A 25755-nucleotide genomic window follows, 5' to 3' on the forward strand; every position below is an offset into this window, starting at 1 on the left:
GCATCACTCAGCTGTACAGGAGTTTCCCACTTTCCTCCTACCCCAGTTTGTTTTTTTTTTGCTCAGCATGACAGCATAAGTTAAGGAACGTTCTTCTGACCAGGTGAAATCAGCTGTCCCAGGGATGTTCCCTCCATACCTCCTGCCCATACACAGCCTACTGGTCTTGTGGGCTGGTTGCAGAGAGACAGCCCTGATGCTGTGTCAGCACTGCTCTGTTACAGCCAAAGCACTGGTGTGATATCAACACTATTCTAGCTACAGGTGCAAAGTATAGCACCTTGGGAGGGAAAGTTAAGTCTGCACCACCCAGACTTAGCACACTTCCCAAGAATTCAGGTAACAATGCTTCTGTCATATCCAGAAAATAAATCGATAAAGACAACTCCTGCAAATATCTATATCACTGACTCGTTTCATTCCTGGACCCCTGACAGAGCAGCTGGAACACTTCCAGAGAAGGTGCCTTTCACCCTTCTTGGCTGATGGCACTCCTGTTTGCCTTGAAATCTCCCTGTATTAATGCAGTGGCTCCACTTAGCTATAACTGTCTGTAATTTGTTTTGGCAGGTGACCTGCTGTCTGTCTGTACATGGACAAACAAACCAACAACAACTTCTCTTTCTTCTGCTTCTCCTACTTGTGTCTACTTCTAACAGATCACTTGGCCAGTCATTATATTCTCTACACACTTGCCTATACTGGCAGGTTGGTATACCCAAATAATTACAAGCATCAGGAGGACAATTTAGTGACACAAGAGTATTACATCAGGTTGTAAATGAGGTTTATTACCCATGACGTTTGGTCCTCTGGACAGTGAGCTGTGTTGGAGCTGGAGTAGAGAATATCATCCTTGACTAAAACGGAGATTGCTCTTAGAATGAAGGAGAGGAACAGGTTCAGATGGATGTAGTTCCGAGTGCAATGAAGTTTTCTAAGGAGAGATTTAAAAACAGTCATTTTAGATTTCAAGACAGAAAACCTCTTGAAGAGGCTTCTACTCATCTCTGCTTGTTTCTTAGTAATAGGAACCTCAAGTAAGACCTACCCTTTCCTCCTCCGTCACATTTCAGTGCTGCCTCATGTTCCTTTAACATCATCTCAGCATCGTCATCATTATATACTGTCCAAGATATATAAATAAATGATCTCTTACTCCTTTTCAGCAATGCAGACCAAAAGATCCCAAAATGTTTCTCTCCCACTTTAATGTAAATGGACAGTAAACACTGATTATCATTCTGTGTCTGCATTCATTTTTTATGCAAATAAAACTTTTATTATTATTTTATTCTGCATAAATTTCAGATACACTCTCAACAATTTTTTTCATGGTTTTATTTTTAATTTCTCTATATAATGGCTTTTTATCTTATGATGTATGTCAATGCCAGAACAATTAAAAATGCATGTAAAGCATTAAATTGCCTTTCTGTCCAATGAGATGTAAAAATTCCCTTCTTTAGGCATGTTTAGCATTCTTTAGCACACATGTGAAAGACTTATACACAAAAGACAAATTAAATATTCCAATTGAGTGTTGAGTGTTCAGGAGAAGTTAGTTCTAAGTCGAAGGCTTTTCAGTTAAGACACATTCTTTCCAAGATCATCCTATGCAACAGAAATTTGTTTTAGCCAATCCCCAGAAATCAAGCTACTGAAAGGGGTTTTTTTTGGTCAAAATCAGAACTGTGAACTGTATCTGAATAATAGCCAGAAGCCAGGACATTTTAGCAAGCTGAGCAATGAAAGAATGAAGATGAAATAGGATGTTACAGCTAGCACTCTGGTATGCAATGCCAGCTTCTAAGTCATCTTCATGTTTTTATCATTGAAGAACATTTCTGCACAACACCAACTAGCACATTCTGAAATGACTAGCACAAGCACAGTTAGAGAGAGCATTGGGAAATAAATGACAAATCCATCTCGTTAGCCTGCAGTTTGGCCAAGGACATAATACCAGGCTGAACTTAGAGCAGCTGTTTAAAAAAACACTAATTACTGTGGCTGTATGTGTCCTTCACTGAAAATGGTTCTGAGAAAAGCTGAAATACTACTATTATTTTGGACAGCAACAGACTTTTCTATGGAACTCAATACATGCAAAATACATACCAAGACTGGAGTGGAAGAAAATATTTTCGTGACCAACTTAGATTACTAGCTTTTCATCCCCTTCAGTGCATGAAATTTTAACATTACATCTGCAAAAGGCTGTCAAATCAACCTTTCAGAGTAGATGGTCAAAAATCTTTTTATTTAGGGCTAGGTACGATGATTCAGAGTAACAAAGAAATGCTGTTTTTTAGCAGCAAAACAAAAGCTGCTATTCTATTCACTGTGAGTCATGATAGAAAACTATCTTGAATCTTGACTGATAGTTGATACACATGAAAACACATCTTATAAAAATGATTCAGTCATACTTTTCTTCTTGGTAAGATACACATATTAGTGTCAGGTAGAGAATCTGACTTTTTTGGTTTTGCAATACAGGAGTTATCTTGAAGGAAGTATTCTAAGAGCTCCAACTTGAATCTAAGTGTTACACAAAGACATGCTGTTCTACAATTCATTTTCACTCTGAGTTGGAAAAAAAAAAACATGTTTTAAAGTATGAGAAAAATATTAATTATTTCAAATCAGTTTTCAATTTTCTAAAACTTCACGATATACTAAAATTCAGACATTCAAAATGAAGGAACAGAAATTTACGTTGTATGTAGGGTAAAAATACTACTTTTGACTAAGTCAAAATCATTACTTTCAATGTTTATAAAATGTTTACAGAAACAAGACTAGCCCTGACAATGTGGCAATGTCCAACAGAAAAGTATAGTGCCAGAGAGTTTCCAATTTAGTTTACTCATAGTAAGTACACAGAGAATTACGTGGAGAGTGACACCACAGCAACTTGAAAAACGTTGCCATCTTAAGATAGAATGATATTACAGACCTTCATATTCTATGCCTTTATTCTGAGCTTAGAAGATTATTCAGAGATGAAATCCTTTTGTTTTGCAACGCTTCTAAACCTGTCCTTTGCATGTATTAACAATGGAAGGCTATCTAACGGTTTTGTAGGATCAAGTGGGAATCATCTTTGGAAGAAACATAACAGAGACGCACAGAACTGCAACTGCATGGAAATGAACTTCAACTGCATGGAAACTTTCAGGCAAAATCACCTTCTATCATCCAACAGTTCTGCCTTTTTTGTGCTTAGAGCTGATATTTTAAACAACTGGAAAGGCTTGAGGCTGTATCTGTTCTGCCAGATATAATATACAATGGAGTGTGGAAGTTAAACAGTAGTACCTGAAAAAGAATTTCCACTTCTTTTTCATGTCCATGTTTTCATTTATAACGTGATACTGAATATATTCCCGATTAAACGCAGTATAATTGGTAGCATAAATATACAAATCCAGCGAGGCATAATTATCATAACGTCTGGCTTTAGTAATATGCAAGTTTAAATCCTAATCCTGCTGGGTGAAGTCAGAATTTTCACAACCCTCCTGCTTTAGTGACTCCAGTGATTTTTAGCTATCTTCTTAACTAGCCAATCTCCTGTAGTCAGTGTGATCTGAAAAGTTGTTTAATGTCTTTTTTAAATACAACAAAGACAGTTTGCTGATTACATGCAAAGGAGAATGTATTTCAGGGGTGAGTGAACTATTTTCACAAATACTATATTGAAATTACCTATAAAGAACCTCTGGACCCTTTCAGGGCAAAGTGTACTTTTTGGACAGCAGGTGTAAACAGGTAAGTAGCAGAAAGCTAAACTTTACAGAATCTTATTTTCAAACTCTGTCCTTAAAAACAGACCAGAATGTACAGGATGGCATACGACTCAGAGATATGCAGAGACATACAGCCCTTTACATTCACTTTTCTCACTGACACTTTACAATTGCATCAGCTGCAGTATGACACAAGAAGTGTCTCTTTGCTACATTCAGATGTCTATGATATAATGTCTGAAATGTGTTACTGGGTATTAGCAGTTTTGAAATGCATGATCTGCTTTCAGTGTTTGGTAGTGGACACATTATACCCATAAGTGACTCCATTTTTTTCAAAGATATTCCAAAATAGTATCATGTGTCATTTATCCACTCTGAACTGCCTCTAAATATTCAAATATTGACAAAATCTTACAGTAGTCTATAAAATTTATAGCATGCCACAGTAACAAGCTAATCAGAGGACTGAAACTATGCAGCCCTCTACATCTAATATTACATGTAATCTTTTTCTACTAATTTGAGAGATGCATTTTCTTGTTCTTAGAGTGGAAATGAAAAGTTGTGTAAGGTTAATACTGGAGAATATAAAAGCCATTCAATTAGACAGAAATGAAGCATAACGGCATGAAAGTTAAGAAAATGAGGAAAGCTATGATATCAATAATAAGATTTTGCTCTTTCTTTTGACAGATGGGGATAACTTTCTGTCTCAGAAAATGCCCTGAATGCTCAGAAATGAGCCGAAAACAGCAGACAGTACTGCTTTTCCCAACACTGCCTAAGTAAAACACTGCACACCAAGTACTGTCCTTCAGCACAGTTACCCACACCCTTACAAACCCTCTTGGATTACCTGTGATGCCTGGAGACCACTCAGAAGTTTCTGAACAGCACCAGTTGTCTGGTGTTGAGACCAGCATTCTACTTATTTTCAAGAACAATTCAGTGTATTGATTTTTAAAATGAAACAAAAATTACTTTATAGATTCCTAGATGATGTGCACCTATGCATAGATTCATTCCTAGGTAGGCTGTAATGTCTATACATTTGTAAAGTGCTTTGAATTTTTTTGTAATGACTGGTGCTGGCAAAAGTCCTGTAGGCATTACGTTACTGTCAGCTGTCTGAGAAAATGCAAAAATGATACTTTTTTAAAAAAATCTGGGCAATCAGTAATAAGACAATAATTAAAACTGTTTTATTATTGTGCATATTTACTAGTGAAAAATACATACCTGAAAAGGCAAAGAATTATACTTCCTGTTGTGAGAGCAATCAGAGATACGCTGTGACCAAGGGTATAAATTGCCTTCACTCTTACATAGAAGTTGACCTGCACAAAAATATACACATGCTGAAACCACTTATTGATATTTGAATTCACTGAAGTGATACAGTTTTCCATTAAATAGTTCTCAAGACCAAATAAATAGCATTATTTTCACGCTTTGCTCTATATTACACGATGAGAATGTGTTATACCTTTATTCCAACATATTTTTGCAATGCAGCGTATCAAACCAACAGACATCAGTAGAAAATACAGCCTAAGAAATTCATAGAATCATAGAATCACTAAGATTGGAAAAGACCTAAAAGATCACCCAGTCCAACCGTTCAGCTATTCCCAATAGCTCCTACTAAACCATGTCCCTCAACACAACATTCAGTCTTTCCTTGAACACCCCCAGGGTCGGTGATTCCACCACCTCCCTGGGCAGTCCATTCCAGTGCCTGACCACCTTTCTGAAAAGTAATACTTCCTCATGTCCAGCCTGAATCTCCCCTGCCGTAGCTTGAAACCATTCCCCCTGGTCCTATCACTAATGACACGAGAGAAGAGGCCGACCCCCAGCTCACTACAACCTCCCTTCAGGAAGTTATAGAGAGCAATAAGGTCTCCCCTGAGCCTCCTCTTCTCCAGGCTGAACATTCCCAGCTCCTTCAGCCTCTCCTCATATGGCCTGTGTTCCAGACCCCTCACCAGCTTCGTTGCCCTTCTTTGAACACGTTCAGTCACACAAGTTGCAATTTTAGCTGATTATCCCATGTCTATGAGGTAAAAAAAGTATCTGGTCAAAAAATGTTCACAGACATCTGAAAAGTAAGAATGAGATGCAGTTTGAAAGAATGGATTGTCACTGAACGAGGCAATCTCTCAGTCCTTCTGCTCCAGTGTACTTAGTCATGCATTTATACATGAATTTAATTTTAAGGACATTTACGTCCCATTAATTTTAAGGACATCTTTAAATTCCATTCATTTCCTAATCTGTATGTTCAAATACTTGTCACCCAAACAACCCTTTCCCATTCCTTATTTTGTAAAGTTAGTTGCTAAATCTTGGAAAGGAATTATATCAGCAGAGAAAAAGCAGACTGAAGTGTACAGTCTGATCATTAACTACAGTTATATGTAAATTTGCCAGAACATATTACATTAAAACCCATTCTGAACAACGATGATAATGCTCTCAGAATTAAACTGCTTGTTCGTTTGTGCCTACAGCAAAGTGATTGCACAAAGCTAGATAAAATACTAAAATTATAGAATTTTTTGCTATGTGAAATAGAAGTTTTTAACAGCAATATAGAATATGTTAAATAAAACTGACAGAATTTCTATACGTACTGCACATATTAATAGCACTCAGATCTTACAGCTGCATCTGTAAAAGCAGTAATAAAGCAGTACCTATAAGTAAACTGTTAGAAAACGGAAGAGTAACTCACTCGAAATGCTGCAAATACACTGGACACTTTTTTTATTCAGCCTGCCCTGCCCAGCAAAATCATGGAAGAAGGATGCTCCAATAAATGACTTAACAATTTGGCAGCCTCATGATCTATCATCAGCATTCTAGGAGGTGAAGAATTTTATTCCCTGACTTTGTGCCTATCAAGTGTAGCAAGAACACACTCAAAGCCTGGAAACAATGCACAGCAGTTCCATAATATGTTGTTCTATTTGTTATCATCTTGTTGGCAGTTCCAGGCCCCATTAAAATGCTTTTCTACAGAACATGCAAACAGAAATCTGGAGGGTCTGTAAATCAAAGCTTCTTAACGTCCACCATGTAAATATTGTAAATTTGAAGGAGATAAATGTCACTTGCAAAAGAAGCTGCAGTGACAGCAAATCTGCGTTGTTTAAATACTGAGTGGAAGTTTTCACATTCAGTTTCTCAGACAAAAATGAGGAGCAGAGATGCCCTGTAAATAGTAACACTGATGCTCAGCTAAACAGAAGTCAGCACACTGCAGAAGAGCAGCAGTGAGCTGTCTACTAGTATGATAAAGCCATACACGTAAAACCTGGTAAGATTATGGGGACAACACAGGGAATACTTTACAATGCTCTTGTCTTCTTGTCTTGAGAACCACAAAGTAGCTTAACAAATCCTGCAATGTTAAAGCAACCATCATCCCTTTGTAACTTGTATTTGCTAGTACTCTTCAAAAGGTAATCACATAAACCAGGCCTTCTGATGCAAAGTGTGTCCTTCAGAGCCCCTGGTAGAAATGACTTCTTCCTTCTCATTTGGGTTTCCCATTGTGCTAGAAAACCTTAAAAAGCTGTATGGTCCCTTTCTGCTGCACAGTGGCAGAAATGTTTTATGAGTCGGTTATACAATCCCCAAAGACAGTCTCCTTCTGCCAAGCAGCAGAAATAACTCCAAGCTGTGTGTAAGTTTGGCACATGTAAGCTCATGCATCTGCTGTTAAACAAATGACTCCACAGACCAAACTGTACGCATCTCCAAGTACCGCGGTCTCTACACTCCAGACAGTTCCCTCTGCCTAGGTGAATCACCTCCCTTCTGCATTCAAAAATTCTCATGTTGACATTTTTATTAGGCTTTGAAATACTTTTTTCTGAGAATCCTGTAAACAGCTCCGCACACACATGATACACGGGAAGTATTAGAAGCTGACAGGAATAGAAATATTGCTATTTTGAAGCAAGAATCCATAAAAATATTTGAATTACTGAAATATGTTTGCTTACACTAAAGATACTGGCAATTTTGTTTATGTAGTTCTGTTGCTAGTGACTACTTATCCCAGATTTACATGACAGATCAGAATCCAGTAGCTACAAGAAGTAATTTCAACTTGCACGTTTCCTTTCAGCCATACACTAGCCATTCTTCAATGCTTGACACTTTGAGAACTCGTTAATCTGGTATTTGGCTTTTACCTGACACTGAATTTAGTTTCACAAAAAAGAGTCATAATTTCCTTTACTATTACATCACCCAAAGGTTTTCCACTTCTGCAGGGAGTGAATTTCAATTTCTTTGAGTACGTGTCTTTATTCTTCTGACTGACTAATCCAAGCTGTGTAACACACACAGATGCAAGCATTACTACATGACTTACTATCACATATACCAAAGTAAATTCAGGTAAGCTATATTAGCACCTTCATGTTTAATGTCTTAAATGTCTTAAATCGTAGTCAGTCAAAAGTGTGCTTTTACTGATCAGTACAGAATACCTCTGTTAATTAATATAATCTCCCTTCTAATACATAAAGGAAAGCCAAGCAGAGAATAGTAACATTCTAGCTACAAAATAAGCAGTAAGAAAACCTGCTATTAAATCACTTTTTTGCTGGCTAGACAATCTAAAGTGCAGCTACAAACTCATTACACTGCAGTGAGCATGCCGAATTTAGCACCAGATGGTTTCAGATCAGTATATGAGATGAGAACAACTTTGTTGGCAATCATGGATGATAATTTACCAAGTGAGACAGGATGAAGATGTCTTCTCATCCTCCACAATCCCACGTTCAGTATTTTACTTTACCCAACTTTTCTGATTCTCATGACAACATATTAGCTCTCCTTCCGCATCCAGAGATACTGATTGCAGAAAGAAGAACTGCAAGTCAAGAGTCATTCAGTTCACCCCTAAGTAGATATCACTTTCTGGTCAATTCCACTGACATAATTAACAAACGATATCCACTACCCTAAATGGTGAACTAGTCCTATTTGAGAAGCCCCAGGGCTTCTAAGACATCTGCATGGCAGATATGACATAGGATCTCTTTACTGTAATGTTGGCAGTGATGCTAAACGCTGCTGGATATCTGCGTTTATGCAATCACATCAATGCCATTTCCACATACTAGTGATTAGTCATATACGTCTCAAGCATGTATCTTCCTTCAGGAATTTTGATTTGCAAGTTGAATTTCACCTTTCCAGCTTTTAGAGTATGTGATAAGTAAGTTTATGCAAATGACTTGAAGAATGCAATGTTGTTAACTGTGCTGGTATGGACAAATTCTAAGTCCCAAGAAATCTGTTCTAGTTCTGGCTCTGACATTCTGAACTCAGTCAGATCCAATCAGGTAAGAAAGCCTACTCTGTAAAGTGAAAGTTTTCACACTTGTCTTCTATTGTGAATGGATAAGAAGAAATCTCTTAATTTTTTTAATCACTTCTGATGCAATTACTAGCAACTCAACAAGTCCATTGCTTATAAAACATGCTACTTGTATCATCTTCTAATTCTCATCTATGTATTGTATTTTTATGATGTGCCTATTCCTTTAAAAGGTCCAAGTACACCATATCTACAGACAGACTGTATCTTCTCCTTAATTTTTGTCGTGACTTGGAAGTATTTGTTTAGGAAATATGTTTGGTGCCAAGTATATAACATATATAACTATGTTTAGACTGCATTGCCTTTGCTCATTTTTTCCCCTATCTTTGCCCATCTTCATTCCAGAATGACTTGCTTTGGTCCTACATTTTTCCCCTCATTCCTACCCTAGACACAGAACACACTGTATTTGCATAAATAAAGAACAGAGATCAACTGATTTACAGACTCTAATAACCCACGGTCACTGTACTTGTTAGATGGCCTGCACCAGTAAGATCATAAGAATGATTCTGGATCAGAATTCATTATTGAGAAACTGCAGCCAGACAATGTTCCCACAGGAAAACCTCAATTCTGCTTACATGTTCTGCATTTCTTCATATCAAGAACAACTTGAACTCTCTATATATTTTCCTTTCTCTTTTCTTGGAATCACAAGGGATTCCATTACACAGAGCAACAACTTTGAAAGTTATCTGCTTGGTGAAATTCATCTGCTATTTTTTTAATGGAACAAATTTTTGCAGAGCTGAATAAAGTTGATCTTTGGATAAGTAATTTTACTGTCCTGTAAACGTTCTTAATGTCCAGGAATGCAGAGTTCCTGTTTTCTTCCTCAGAATAAGTTAGAAACAAGTGCAGGACAGTACAGTAAAGCAAGAGATGCACTAAGCCTTTGAATTTTGCAGTGGTGAATTCATCTCAGCAAGGTTTCTTTATAACCATGGAACAAAAGCAGCAGTGTTATTCATCTTGTCCTTCAAGAAAAATTTAAAATAATTTAGAAGGATAATAAAGTAAAAAGACCTGGTTTATCTTCATTAAATGCAAAGGAAACCAAGAAAGTTCAGAGCAGATGAAGATCGTGGGTGTCTAAAGTTGGGCAATATTGCTCTGTCTCAGGCTTTTCTCCACTGACTTGGTTAGCTTTCCATCAGACAATAAAAGCATTACACATTCTTGGGTTCCATTTCTAATAAGATTTTTTTTTATTTTCAAACTAGTTTTAAAGGCCAGCATTTGAAGCTTAGCATTTTTTCTCGCTTTTGTTTGGAACTTTTTCACCTGAGGTCCAACTCCCACAGAATTTCAGATACCACAGTTCTGTTTCCTTAGTAATAATATCATGAAAAAAACAACCCTAATGTATCTGTAAAAAAAAATTTTCAAATAGCTACAAGAGATAAGGAGAAATGAGTAAGGCTTCCTTTAGCTTAATAATGTATAATATAATAATGAATATAGTAATGGTATATAATCCTTCTAAAAGGTATGAAGCTCAACAGAACTAGTCATTCTCTCTCTCTCAAAGGAATTAATGGAAGAGAAGAGACTCTTCTATGCTATGATTCATGTGCTTCATTGTGCTTATGATGATCAAAGAAATTAGGATGACTTGCAGCCAGTCTGCAAAGACTATATCTCTTCTGATACTACAGAAGACAAGGGCTGTCTGCCTTAAATGCAGGTGAGTCCATTGCAGTCAGATAAAGTCCGTCTGAATTTTGACTGTTAGTCACATAAAATGCGTAGTTTTTACTTACTATTAAAAAACCTCAGTTTGGCAGTGTGTCCATATGTTACCAACTGTCTTATTATTATTACTGATAACTACTCACAGCACTGTAGTGATGCCAGCATATAACAGAATGAGCATGTATCTCAAAGTTGCAAAAGATTAATGAAAAAGAAAATGCTACTGTTTGGTACAAAGAAATTACATGGAAGTGAGGGAGGAGGCATTTTTTAAAGGAAATTTAATGAATCACACAATTTCTTGAATCGGAAGGGCCCTTTAAATATCAGCTAGTCCAATACCCTTGCAATGAACAGAGACTTCTACAGCTAAATCAGGGTGCTCAGAGCCTGGACCAGCCTTGAATGTCTCCATTCTCCAAATCTGGACACAGTACCACAACTGAGGTCTCACCAGCACAGACAGAGGGGCAGGATCACCTTTCCTGCCCTCCTGGCTGCTACTCTTTTGATGCAGCCCAGGATACAGCTGGCATTCCAGGCTGTGATGGCACATTGCTAGCTCATGTCTACCTTGCCATCCACTAAGTCATAGAGGACCCTGAGATGGAAGGGACCCCCAAGGATCATTTAGTCCTGGTAGATGAAATCCTGAATCATCAGGTGCCAGCACCTACTGATTAAGCTACGCATTAAATATTTATTTTTTGCTCACAGAAATTAATAAAAATTACAGATTTGAGTATTTCATTGCATAACTCTTGCAACATATGGGGCCTTTCGTATGTATATGCAGTGATGTAAGCACATAGATTACGTATGCTTTCTAAGTCAGTTACATTCAGGTAATTCAAATAAACTTGTTTTAAATGAAACTGAAGATAATTTAGCTCGGTTCAAAACCATACATTTTAACTGATGAAAGCTTTTGTGTAACCAGAGTTTGGGATTGTCTTCTTAATTCATTTTTTTCTATTGCTATTTACAGTCATTCCAAGTAAGACACTGGTAAAAGGACTTATCATTCTCATTAGATCTAAAGTGAGCACAGAGCATGTCATGGGCACAGCTCCAGTTCTAGATGGTGTAATCTGCAGACGTTGTTTTTGTTTAAAATACCCTTTGTTTTTCTCTTACAAGGTATCTTGCAGAAGACAGTACTGCAGAATGAATTTATAGCACTGTTAAAAAGACCAAGATATATATTTCCAGTTGTTTTTTTTTCTTAATAGCACGTTGCATGTATTCAAGGAAAAGCTTTGATAAAAAGCATTAAGAGTTAAAAGCCCTTCCGTAACAACTTATAATCAATTCTGTAACTTCTTATAACCAGTGCCTTACAGCTACATTGCCTCTTAGAATCTCAGTCTATTTTCACTTTCAGACTTGTGTCCTCTACTTTCCAAGACGTGAGTGTAAAATTGAAATAGGTAGATGGTGAGAGAACAGTATCACAGAAAGGTATTTTTTATTTGGTGTACGGTTTGTATGGGAACTGCTGAGTCACGGCCTGAACCTCTGATTGATCACCTGAGGTGAGCCATGAGTCAGCCAGAGGAGCACAGGTGAAGGCAATTCAGCTGTGCTGCCGGAAGGGGTGGAGCCTGGCTCCAGCCCTCCTGGACCTATTTAAGAGCTGGCTACCAGGGCAGAAGGATCTCTTCTGGAGATCCTCCTCTTTGGTATCTTCTAGTGAGCTCAACCCAAGGGTAAGCTCTTCTACTTATTCTCTTTTGTGATCCTTGTTTGCTTTGCCTTATTCTTTTGATTATATTGCAATTATAACATCTTGATATCTATTGATTATACACAATTGTATTGTGATTATAACATCTTGGTTATACAACGGTTATATTTTATTTTTATTCCTTCCCTTAATAATAAAATTCTGTATATATATATTTTTTTTTAAACCAATAAAATACTCTACATGGAGTTCTTGACTGAGCTGTCCACAATACTGCCTCTGTAATTTCCTGGAGATTTGGTATCTAATTCATAAGCTCTCAGTGCTCCTGGTTAAGAAGATAAATTTTTCCTTTCAGGTCTACTTTCAATTGGCTACACCATTAAATAAACCTGTTCCTCAAACTACTGCAAGGCTAAATAAACACTACTAGAGTTTGAATCCACAGCATCAAAAATTATGATTGTTTGAATGTATGTGTTATGATTTGCAAAACTAAGTAAAATATTTAGATTATTAGAACTATGACACTCCTAACGATTCAGCAAAAAAACTGGCAAATGAAGTTCTGAAATTATGTATTTAATAACTACACAAAGAAAAGCAGACAAAGGACAAAATTCTGCACTGTGTTGTGGCAGTCAAAATCCAGAAAAAGAAATCAAATTATCATTGACCTAGATACAGTTACTATATTTTACACAGCACCACTTTGAGTCTTCATATTGGTACTGCTGCAAAACTAACAGCAAAATAATCCAAAATCAACAGCACGTGAAAACCAACCTCTTCCACGTAATTTGAGCACATTCTATTCCTTACTATTCTGTGTGAACCATTACCAGTCAGGTCTTAGTTAACTAATTTAGCTTTTACCTCCAGATTAAATTAGAAAGAATAAGACCAACAGAAGTGTAAACAAGGTATGGAGACTCCAAAACAGGATTTAGAACTAAACTGCACGCAGGGTTTTGAAAGATTTTCGTAAAGAGAAAATATCAAAGCTTAGATTTTGTAACTGTTTTCAAAGTATAAGTTGATTCAAGCCATGCATGTGAAGTTAAAATGATATTTTGAAACTGAAATGACTTGAAAATTTCTGCTAGTATTTTTGCCACAGGAGTAAAATATGTGGCCTTGCAAAATACTCACGTGGCTGTCTGAGAAATACTGATTCCAAAATTCAACAATTTTGGAAGAAATTCAACAATTTATTTTTAATGTTTTAAGGCAAGTATTCAAATTGCAACCAATAACCAAGTCAACTGGTGACTGGGTACCACAAAATCAGTGGGTGATGACTTGCACACTTTTTTGTAGACTATAAAGACCTAACGCTTTTTATGGCTAACTGATTCCATGGACATGAAGACATTACACATACAAAGAAGAGATCTGATTACAAGTTTGTGTAATTACTGTTATGCTCAAGAGATTTTTTCATAAAATCTATTCCTATGTACAGTTTTGTTTTCTCAGAACACTTTTTTTCTGCTAACATTTTCTCTACAGATAGTTTCATGTTTCTTTTACTAAGTTTAAGAGACTGAAGTCTTTTGTTTGTTTACACAGCAGAAACGGCACAGAAGCTCCCTAGGAAAGGTGACAGTTACCCAGGGGATCTTTCATCCTCAGCCTCGGTTTGGAAGGACCTCTAGGGGTAGGAGGGTAATTCTGTGCTCAAGAGCAAAACTGAATTGAGTGTTTGTTCAAAGGAGTATCACTACTGACAGGATGTTATCCTCCATGTAAAAGAAAAATGAACAGCTCTTTATTTATTAACCAAAAGATATAACTGATTACTTCTAAAGTATGATCATGATCATCACAAATGACTGCTTCGTTTATTCTAGGGCCCAGTATATTTTTGGAATGCTATATGTAAATTTCATATTCACAAATGCGATTATTTACAATTATATTAAAATACAAGCTCTTAAATTTTTAGAACACGTTTCAGAATACTGAATAATGTCTAAATACTGATATGAAAGAACACATCAGAAAACTTTAAACTGCACAATGAATATAAGGTTGTTTGGGCCAAGCAACTTGGCTGAGAGCATTAGAAATAGTGATACTTGCAAATGTAGGTGGAAATATAATACAAATCCTAGTTCCTTCCTTTTACAGCATTAACTTCAACAAAGTGGCAGCTGTTTCTGAAGTCTTGTAAAACCTTAAATACAAGCTGGAATAAAGAGATTGATCATATGATGGGGACAATGCACTTATTTCTTCATATTTTTGGACGGCACAGCGCAGAACTGAATTTACAAAAATATATATCTCATAAAATATGTATTCCTTGGTATTTAATAATCTTTAAATAACAGATTAATGTAAACCCTTTTCCAACATGGTTCTCTTTCAGTTCACTTTAATCTGTGGACAATCTATATGAAATAAAAAAAATTCCCACTGTGCTCCCAAAGGAGAGTACATTAGCTTATACTCTTATACTCATGCCCCATCCTTCTCACTTGAGCATGACAGAAGAATTTTGTATTCTCTTTCAGAAATAGTGGTCTCTAATCACATATTGTGAAAAAGTAATGAAAAATGCAGAATGTAATGCAAACAAAAATAGCATGACTCACAGGCAGACAGAGAAACACTGGCAGACAGCAACTATGCAATACATTTTCTTGAAAGGGACACATTCAATTTAGACTCAGGACAAACAATCCATTAGTCCAAGGCAATGGTCCACTTCACAGACAGTAGTAATGCACCTGTTTTCTAAAGGCAATTACAGACATTCAGGACAGTGTTTGTCTGAGTCAGTCCTGACTTTGCTACCTTGACTGCAACTGTTTTGGGAAGTACCCAAGGCAGCTCACTCAGGGTGTTATCTATGGCAGAAACCTAAGAATGGATGCTTGTGGAAAGTTGCCAAACCACAGATAATCCTTTCACTGATGATGTTCCATACAGGCACGTGCTGCAACAGTTTCATCATGTGCAATAGCACTGAGAATTTTCCTCTCCATGAATTTATCTTTGTATTACTGAAGTGTTTGAACCATATAGCCTGTGATATAATAAATGTCAGGTCAATTCAAGCTAAGATTAGATAATACTGTATTAGCTGACTTGTAGTTGTCTTTCTTTTTTTTAAATAAAGTGGCCACATTTCAGTCCTTTACATTCATGAGGCAGCTTGACTCGTGCTAGTAATGCTGATAAAGATCGTGATACCCTCTGAGGACATCTGGACTCGTGCGTCCAACTAAAAGGTCAGCATTGTTGACATGAAAGAAAAGGTTGCAGTGAAGTTTGTTTGGGGTTAACAGACCTTGACATGTTTTTCCCGTATGGTCAAATCAAGTCACCCATTTTGCCACTGTGGTGCCACAAGCTCAAAGGAAATATACAAGAAAAAAGAAGATACTTATTAGAATGAACAAGATGAATCTGAAAGTTGATCTTGAAGGTCAGCAGCAACCAATTTTCTTACAGGAAAGAGATTGGAAGTATATAACAAAGATTTAAATACACAATTTGATGTGATGTGATGAAAACATAATTGTTTGTTCAGAGTCCTACTCTTCAAGGTGGTTACCTATAAATACAGACCCATTATAGATCCTATAAATGGGTCTATAATGGAAATTTATCCAGTAGGGAAGATACAGGTATCAATCTGTAACAAAGACAATTTCTACCTCTTCTGCAAACATTTTCTTCAGGGAAAGAGTATGGAAAAACATTTAAGACTTACCATAGGAAAAGTATTTTGTCACTTTTCCTAAAATATTATTTCTGTATTTACTTTAACTCTGAGAATAACCTCATACGTTGCCTGAAAAATATGGTCGCATGTAATTTTTATGTCCAAAACATTTTGTTATTTGAAGGGCTACGATTTCATTTTTAACTCTTTTTGTTGAAAATCTGGGTCAAATACAGTTGAAATATACTGACTAATACTGAGGAACGGCTTTTTCCTTAAAGATGCTACCACTAACTGGTAAGATTTGAATTCAAGAAATCATCTGCTTTCTGTGTAACAGCTGGCATTTAAATGCCTCCTGAAATCTCAATACTGAGTGATATTTGCATTTTCTATAATTTTTCCCATGAAGAGATGCATTTAAACACTTCCTTTCCTGTTTTCCTTTTCAGATTTCATTCTGATAATTCCATCCTTTCTTAATTACAAAGAAAAACTACAACAAAACCCACAAACCAAACAAAAACCCTAAAACAACTGCATATTCTTATTATTCGCACAGGATCAGTTTGCCATCCGATATGTCTGCACTCTTGTATTGACTTTTTTTTTGACTTGTCAGTTTTAAGGTTAAAAAAGAATTATTGTTATGTTTCACTGAATTAACCAGTTACGATCTTCAGGCAAAGAATATCCTCTGAACAATGACAGTGACACTTGAGAAAAGAGGACAGTGGCTGTCAGGCCATGTTGCTTGAAACACAATCAGTGCTTGCACTTCCACTTTCCATCCCTGCAACATGGTATGCATATTTATGTTGTATACTATCTATGGCAGATGCCTAGAATGTTCTCTCAATCGTGCTTCTGTTAATCATTTTCTCCCATATCTGCTCTCTACTTCTCTTCTAATTTTTATCTTCCCTTGTTTCTTATTTAATCTTTATCAGGCTTGTTCAAATGTCACTACTACTACCCATTTCCAGCCTCTCTAGCTTCATTCCTGTAAGTACAATCAACTTGCATTTCAAATTGCTCCTTTAAGTTAGTAGTAGCTACTTCAAACAAGATCTGCTTTTCTATTTCTACTGCTACTTCTACTAATTGAGTACATCTCACTACCTGAAATTTTGTCATTTGCTCATTTGATTTTTTTAAGTCTTAACCTATTTTGACTCCCTGTGACAAAGTCTGGGTTGATGACAGTGTTTTAAAGGGCTGGTTTAGCAGTAACATGGGATTGTTCCCAAGGAGTCAGATTGCACCAGTGTTTTGAAATGTGTCTTCAGAAAGGATAGGAAGGTAATACATTCTAAAAATTCTTTATTGCTCATGCTCATCTACAGGCAGGGCTTTAAAATACAGAAAGAAATGGCAAGAACCATGTCTTAGCTAGAAAGCTAGCACATCTCTGCAGTAGGCTGGAATACATCTGCTAGAGCGGTTCCACATATATAATACAATTCAGGAAAACCCAAAGGGTTAAGAATGTTTATCCACGAGATTACTTCATGTGCTCACAATAACAAAAGTACTGACACTGTGATCTGAAAACCATTTTTTGTAAACAAAATCTTGTGCCGCTAGAGTGAGTAGAAAAGCTGGTAGGAAATAGGCAAAACATCATGGAAAGAGTATTTCTCTAAATAACAAAGAACAAGAAATAGTTTCTACAAACTGAACAAATTCATTTTCCATTTGTACTATGTTTATGATGTCTTGATAGCTTTTTGAATCATTTCTAATGGCTAATCCAATTTTAAGTCTAACATAAATCTGCAATAATTCCAGTGACCTATGTTAGTTCTATTTTACTCATGATAACTTAGACATATCAGCAATCAAATGGTGCATACATTATTAACAGATTTATTACATTATTAGGATTTGTTATAATAGAAACATTTGGAAATAACACCACGCAAAACAAGTGCAACAAACAAAGCTCAGTCAGTATTAGAAATGTGGATGCACTGCTGCACTTAACAACTGATCATAGCCTTATGTTTGAAACAATTACAAAATTCTATATTTCTGTTTTTGTCTTACATGACATTTGCAATCTAAGCACGTGGCAAGCAATGCTACCAAAAATGTCTACAGTTTGTTACTAATTCTGATTGAATAAAATAGGATTATTTGGAAGCACATTATGTCTCATCGCTATTTTGAACATCAGCATTTAAATGAGTTGAAAAAATGTTCTTCCTACCTTATAATCATCCTCATAGTCATTATATCCACAAGTACTTAAGATGTCAGGAAAAATATCTGACCATCCATTACTGGTACAATTTTTGCTAATATTTCCTGTAAAGCAAAATTTGAGAGTTTAAATCAGAAGGATTCAAAAGGCTACTCAACAATGAATGTAGCCAATCTAATTTTGTTATCCTCTGGAAACATGCTGTTAATATACTCTATTTCCTAAGTCTCCTGTTAAATCAACTCATCTGTTTCCTATCATATGCTCTTCATTAACTTTACTTTGACTTTTACTACTGCTCCGAGTAGTCTCTACAGTAAAGAAATATTCCAAGCTGTGATGGTAGGCTTCTGCTCTGGTACAACAGCTATTCCTGTTACATCTGCAAAAGCCTGAAATATTTTGTTGTACTGTCTGAAGTATTCTAGAATGAGGCTTTCAGTTCATTTTATGAAGAGGATAACTTGTAGATTAGCTAATCTGAAAGAAAAGTAATTTCAGTGAGAGTATTCTGACTTTAACTTTTTCCTAGAAGACAATACCACATGATCTCCTGAAGAGTTATTAAAGCTCTTAGATATTATGGTGGTGAATTACTGCTACAGCAAACATCAGTGGAGTTCGTAATGGATTTTAAAGGTTGAACTTTGTGAAAGGTTGAGGAATGATGACATAAATACACATGCTGAATCTTAACCTTTGAACCAGTCACTGATGTTCTTACAGAAGATACAGAAAATGGAAAAGGAATTCTGAACTGTTTCATAAAAGATTTTTTGATTGGAATTGAGAAAATAAGTTGATTTCTCTCCCATGTGAAGTTACTCAAATGAGATTGGGGCAATCTATAATAGTACTCCTTAATCTAACGAATATGCACTAATATTCATCCAATATGAAACAGCTTGAGAAAATCTGATGTTAGAATAAACAAAAGTCATTAAAATTATTATAATTTACTCTTAAAATGTTAAATCATGAGCAACTACCCTTCATCTTTCTTACAGCAATTTAAATATTCATGATGCTTGTCTTTCTAATAACATATTGTTATGGTTTGGAGTTTATTACTGGTCTTTAACTAACTTGAAGATGCCTGCTTTCCATCACCCAGGGGCAAATAAATGTGTCACAGATCAGCTTAAATCAAGAATAACCAAACATATTCATATAAATTCCAAACTAAAACTTTTCTGATTTTTATCTTGCTCCTCAGTTACTTCTTCGCACAATGTCTTCAGCAGAAAGTTGTACATACACTACGAGGGGTCGATTGGCAAACCACAAAACCTCTCTAACCTGTTTATACACTCTAAAATGCCTTCACTTTATAAGTAGATAAAGATTCTTTGATTAGGCAGAGCAGAGGAACATGTTAAGAGAATACCTGAAAGGTGCTTACAGTGAGAGCTGTCTGGTCTCTTCTCACTAGTGGCAGGTGACAGGACGAGGGGAAACGGCCTTAAGTTGCACCAGGGCAAGTTTGGGTTGGATACCAGGGAAAACTTCCTTACAGAAAGGGCTGTTAAACACTGGAATAAGCTCCCCATCCCTGGATATGTTTAAAAACCGTTTGGCTGTGGTGCTCAGGGACGTGATTTAGTGGAGGGTTCTTAGAAGTGGGGTAGTATGGTTTGATAGTGGTTGGATTCAATGATCTTTAAGGTCATTCTATGAGCAATTCTATGATCCTATGAACAGGTCTTAGGAATCTTAGTCACTGAGGAGTTCATTTCAGCTTCTATTTAAAAGCAGCATGAAAGGTTTCATAATAATTCCCTTAAATTTTAATAGCAGTAATTTTTTGCTATTATGTGTTAATGTTGGCTCGTAACTCTCATGAAGGCAAGGCAGAGCACCTCTCCTAAGCACAGAAGGAACAACCTGTATGTAATCTGATGGCAGATGTCAGAGATGTCAGTCCGGTTCAGCGGCATTAATTATTAATGCAGACAGGCCCAGAAGAGTAAGCAACATCTACAGCTTTGATGAGCTGCACTGTATCAGAATTTATGCACATTTAGTACCTAAACTAAGAATACCAGATGGACCACAAAAACAATTATTTGGTCCTTCCATGATGTATCATGAACAGCTCTGTAGAAAATCTGTTATTTCAGCTCTTAAAAAAACTAAAACCTTAGGCTCCAAGTCAACATTTTTAACACATTATTTTATCAAACACTAAAAAGAAGTAAGAAAAAAATACACTTTGAAGTTAAATACCTGGTTTTCCAGAAAAAAGGCTAAATATTTTTGGGCAAGGGACAGTGACAGTCTCTCCAACCTTTGCAGGACGCCAACAGGTGATGTTATCCCAAACTCCAACACATCCTTAAAGAAAAACAACAGTAAGAGACATGAAAGCTCTGCCTGGGACTAGCCATCCACTGTCTTTACCTCATTAATAAGTATCTAAGACTCAGTGGAAGCTTTGGATTAGTACTTCAAGACAGATTAAACTTGAAAGAAAGCCACAGAGATTATATTTTCTTTGAAAATATTTGGGGAATCACAAAAGTCTAATGATTAATCAGCTTCTTTTAAGTCAGTCAATATACTTGTTTTCAAAATGTCTCATCAAAACCATGTCACGCTAAAGAATGATAAAGAATGTAATAAGTAACTTCTGAGTATTAATATAATCTAGGAGCAACTTCAAAATTTTGAGAATCTCTTAATCACAGTTAAATGAAACTTTTAATGTGCAGTAATTGGCAAACTGAACGTCACAAAGAAATATTTAAGTAATTCATTGGTCTCAGCAATGCCTATATGATGGAAATACATCGTGACTGGAGAATTCTTGGAATAATAGGTATGGACTTACAAAATCTTCTCTCCTAAATTAAGTAATGGAGATTCAAACAAAGAATGCTTCTGTATGTTGATTTCAGGAAGGAGGTCATAAAACTTCATAGGAACATTTGATGGTAATACTAGTAACAACTTGTTACTGATAGATTGCGTTCGTTAAGGCTTTGCCCATGCTGACATCTGCATAAATGTTCTCCAGAGGAATCAGTTGCTCATGGAGACTGAGTCCTTCTTCATTCCTTTTAGAAGAACACAGCTCCAAACGAATTCAGAAAGACGATGTCAAAAGTAAGAGATTACTAGGAGGAATACTTCACAAAGTTTACTGTGTGGGTATGTTACAAGTAATGCCTTACCCTCCACTGCTTTGTATACTGCATCAACATTTCAATCCCAAAAGATATGCAAATTTATTGTATTCCCTACATTGCATACCTTCCCATACTCATTTCAATTAATAGGGTGCGTAAGACAATGTAAAATGGAACCTGGTCAAGCAACTCAAATAAATTTCCATCGTAAGTTAGATCCACTCCTACGTCCTGTGCCATCACCACATCCTACTTCATTTGTAATAACGAACCTACCTTTTTTTTTGTTTTATAATGCTTTCCATGGCAAGTCCCTTTATATCACTTTGTCTCTAATGGCAGCTGATGGGAGGGTAGGAAAGGGGCAAAGAAGTTATTTCCCGATTATTCCATCTCCCATCGTCTGTACTACCTTATGGACAATTTACCCACTGCTACAAATTGTTTGTGGGCATCTTTACAACATGTTTTTTTTTCTTGCAAAGTAGGCTGCAAGGTGGCACTCAGTATCCAGGATGTCCTCCAGAAGTACGTTGGTCTGAGAAGAGAGGTTCATCCAGTGTACTTAGAGCAAATCTGACCTGTAAGTATTCTTGACTGGCCTTTAAGACTTCAAGGACCTCATCTCCATAGAATGCACTGCTCACTTGTTTAATTTCATATATTTCTAAAGCAGACTCCTAATAATGTTCAGAGGAATTTCATTCTCAAAACATGCATTTCTTCCCAAGAGAGTCTGAAGTTACTAATTTAGTTGCAGAATCTAGACAGTATGTACTTGTATTCTAATCAATCCCACTCTCATTTGCTTAAAGCTGATAAACATTGGTTTGTCGAGATTTCCAATTACTTTGAAGGGGACTATTTATTCTGGTTCATTTAATAACTCTTAACTCCTAGATCAATATATCTGACTTCTTTCAGCTTTACCTTATGGTAAGGGAAACTTAGGACTAGGAACTATGAAAGTGGCACTCCTTCCAGCTGTATTCTACAACCAGATGAGAAGATCCTGTTGACAACTCTTTCCAGGTTTCTGGTCCTTACCTTTTGAATGAGTTTTTTTAGTGACTGATGTAGAGTGTAAAGGCTCCTTGATCTTCATAATCACTCCTTTTTCCTGATAATCCCACAGTTTGTCCTTTCCAGTGTATCTACCCCTACAGTTGGTTCACACCTTTCTTTCAGAACAGGCTTGTGAGTTTTTTCGAACCTGTGTTTTACCTGCTTATCTTATGCTCCCTCTGATATTTGTGGCTTTTTTTAGCCTTAGTAATGCTACCTCTGAGGCCATGCTGATTTGTCCTTTTATGCATAATTTAAAAAATAAGGTTTATATCTTCATACCCTTTGAAGTCAACAGAACTTAAACATGTTTGGGTGCTTCCTGAGTTGCAGTACTGGATTAAAATTAAGCCTTACTCCCGTGATCTAACAGTAGAGTTTATGCAAAACAGAAGAATGCAAACCCCAGCCAAATCAGGTCATGCTTCCTTTCCAATTGATTTAAAGCCAGAAACAACATCAACAACATCACATACCAGTAATCACAGAGACAAAGAAACTGTTTTCTTCATCTGCCACCACTCATAACTATAGTGGCAAAATGAAATTCTTTTGGCTTGGACAGACGTACTGCCTGAGCCAGCATGAACAAGTTCTGGAGTGCACAGTAATAATCAGCAGCTTGTGTGACTTCAGACCTTTTTATTTCACCCCAGTTTTCACTAACAATTGAGAGCTGAGATGAGACATCAAAGCATTCATGCACATCCATAAAAACTGACTACTTGCACAGATTTTCTCTTCTGTTTAATAAACACTCTGTAAGACGGTGGATTTGCTATCGTAATCTGCACACAACTCAGAAGCCTTTATCAATTAGTATCGTGCTACTATATGGACTAAGAAAAGCTTTCGCTAAAAAGGCAGCTGAACAGTGTAGACCTTGGAGTGTCATCAGTAACACACACAAAAACAAAAATCCTAACAACCAAATCACGGAATTCCCAAACTCTTATTCAAGCTTTGCTTAACATAAAATCTCACACAGAAATACAGTGGTCCAAGTGTAATTCTCATCACTATCTATCAACACAATTTGCTTTACATCTTGAAGATAGCTTGGCAGGAAGTAAAACAGTATGCAAATTTTTGATGTTCAAAACTTTACAAGTCACAAACAATTTGCATGGAATAGATGTTTTACCTCAGATCTTCCTCGGTATTTTAGGATTTTAGAGGCATTTACTGTAGAGAAAAAAACGATAGCTTTTTGTACTCCTTCAATCAAACAGATGAAATAGCACAAAAGATGCATTTCTACAGAACACTTTCAAATGCATCAACAATCATCAGAAAGAAGTCTGAGTGTTTGTCATCAGAATTCTATGAGCATCACGCCTCAATTTACGTATACCTGTAAGTGTATTTACTATCGTACAGGAAATCTGAGAAAACTGCTAAGATGTCCTAGAAGCATTTATATTCACTGAACAACTACAGTGTGATTCTGAAAACTGGTCTACAGCTAACAGCTGAAATGTGCCTGTTATTGCACACTGTATTGCTAGAGGCTTCTAGAAGACTAACTGCGAAACAATACTCACATTTCTGGGCTCTCAGCTCACCTTTTCCCATTCCCACTCCAATTACTACATACTTGTTGAACAAGTCCATAAACTTCCATAAGCCTGCCTTTTCCATGTCAGCTTTCCCTCATAGTACAGCATAAGTTTCATCATGCACGACTGAAAACTGCAATTAGTTTCCTGCCAATCTTGGAAATTCAAAACAGAGACCTAGATGGGATTTGCAGGACTTCAAGCAGATACTGCTCTTTACCATTGTCTCATTTTACAGTCAACACTGAGATACATGAACTATTGTCAGAGGGTCATATGCTAATATTCTTACCTAGTAGAAAACATATAATTTACTTGACTTGAATGTTTGGTCTGTAATGCTTGTGATATACCTCCAGATACCTCATAATGAAAGGAATTTTTAAAGACTATAACCTAAATTTTGTTTCTCATTTTTTGCAGTTTCCATATAGGCATATTCATCGTCCTTCTACCTGACACTTGGTCTCTGAGAAATAAGCTTGCTTATAAACATGCTTCTTCACCTCTTACAGTATAACACTGGGTTACCACTTGAAAATGCTGCAGATATATATATATATATGTATATATATATATATACATACACACACACATATAATAGCCACTAGGTGGCACTTTGCATTTGGATTTTAAAATTGCCAATTCAGAGAGAGGTTTAACATTTTTTTAAACTAAATGTTCATGATACATGAAACAAAGTGAAATTCCTTTGAAAATCCGCCAGGAAGTTGTCAACTACTCTATGGTTTGTTTTTCAAGCAGGGAAACATTTTGATTTTTGTACTTAACTTGACAAAGCAGAAACAACCTCACCTCTTATGGGCAATGTTTTCCAGACTGTAGGTCTGAACACCACTGCATGTAATTTAGGCTACATGGGAATTTATGAACATATACGGAATGAAATTCTTTCTACATTTTAATACGAGTAATAAGAAAGAAAGGAAAAGGAGGGGGTCCAGAAACAATGAGCTAGTAAATTGGAAGCAAAGAAAACACAGAAGAACAGCTCAAAGAGGTAGCAGGAAGAAGACAGTGGCAAAAGCCTTTGCTGTTTGAAGTTACTTTGCTAAAATTATCTTCCATGTACCTTTGCCCAGAACCTGAATACATCACAGTGTTCCTGTGCAGCCTGAGCTAGGGATGTCCCAGTCTTCTGACCATGGTCCCATCCCAGCTCAGGCCTGGGTCTTCAGCTGTGCTGCTGGTGCACATCTTCAACCTCCCCACAGCCATGCCCATGCCTGCTTCCACCTGGGCCCTGACTCACTGCTGTGGCCCTACCTGGACATTCTAGGGCTTTCTAACCCTTGTTCCCTGCATCAGGCTTGGTCATTACTCCCACCCATGGCCCGATGCCTCCCAAGAGGTGCCTGATGCCTGCACTCTGCTCTGCTCCATGCCTATGGGTGGAACAGGTCCACGAGCTGGCAGAAACATGCTCGTGTGTATGTGAGAAGATAGGCTGCAACGCTGTCCAGAAGCACCTCCAATACGCCTGTCTTTAACGAAAACACTCTTGTGAAACTGTGCACAGTGTATAAAAGCTCTGATTAGTCAGAAACAGA

General features: G+C 36.7%; 1 protein-coding gene across 1 annotated transcript in view; it reads right to left on the bottom strand.

The window, feature by feature from the left end:
- The window catches only part of VIPR2 (vasoactive intestinal peptide receptor 2), a 53332-nt gene that overhangs the window by 19366 nt on the left and 8211 nt on the right, over positions 1-25755 (bottom strand). The window contains exons 3-6 of the mRNA XM_048950677.1: positions 20659-20766; positions 18439-18536; positions 4998-5095; positions 796-937 (exon numbers count right to left, since the gene is read on the bottom strand). Of these exons, the coding sequence (XP_048806634.1) occupies positions 796-937; positions 4998-5095; positions 18439-18536; positions 20659-20766 (446 nt within the window). The remainder of the gene's footprint in view (positions 1-795; positions 938-4997; positions 5096-18438; positions 18537-20658; positions 20767-25755) is intronic.

This window comes from Lagopus muta, chromosome 7, assembly GCF_023343835.1.
Source record: "Lagopus muta isolate bLagMut1 chromosome 7, bLagMut1 primary, whole genome shotgun sequence".
In the NCBI taxonomy this organism is placed as follows: domain Eukaryota; kingdom Metazoa; phylum Chordata; class Aves; order Galliformes; family Phasianidae; genus Lagopus; species Lagopus muta.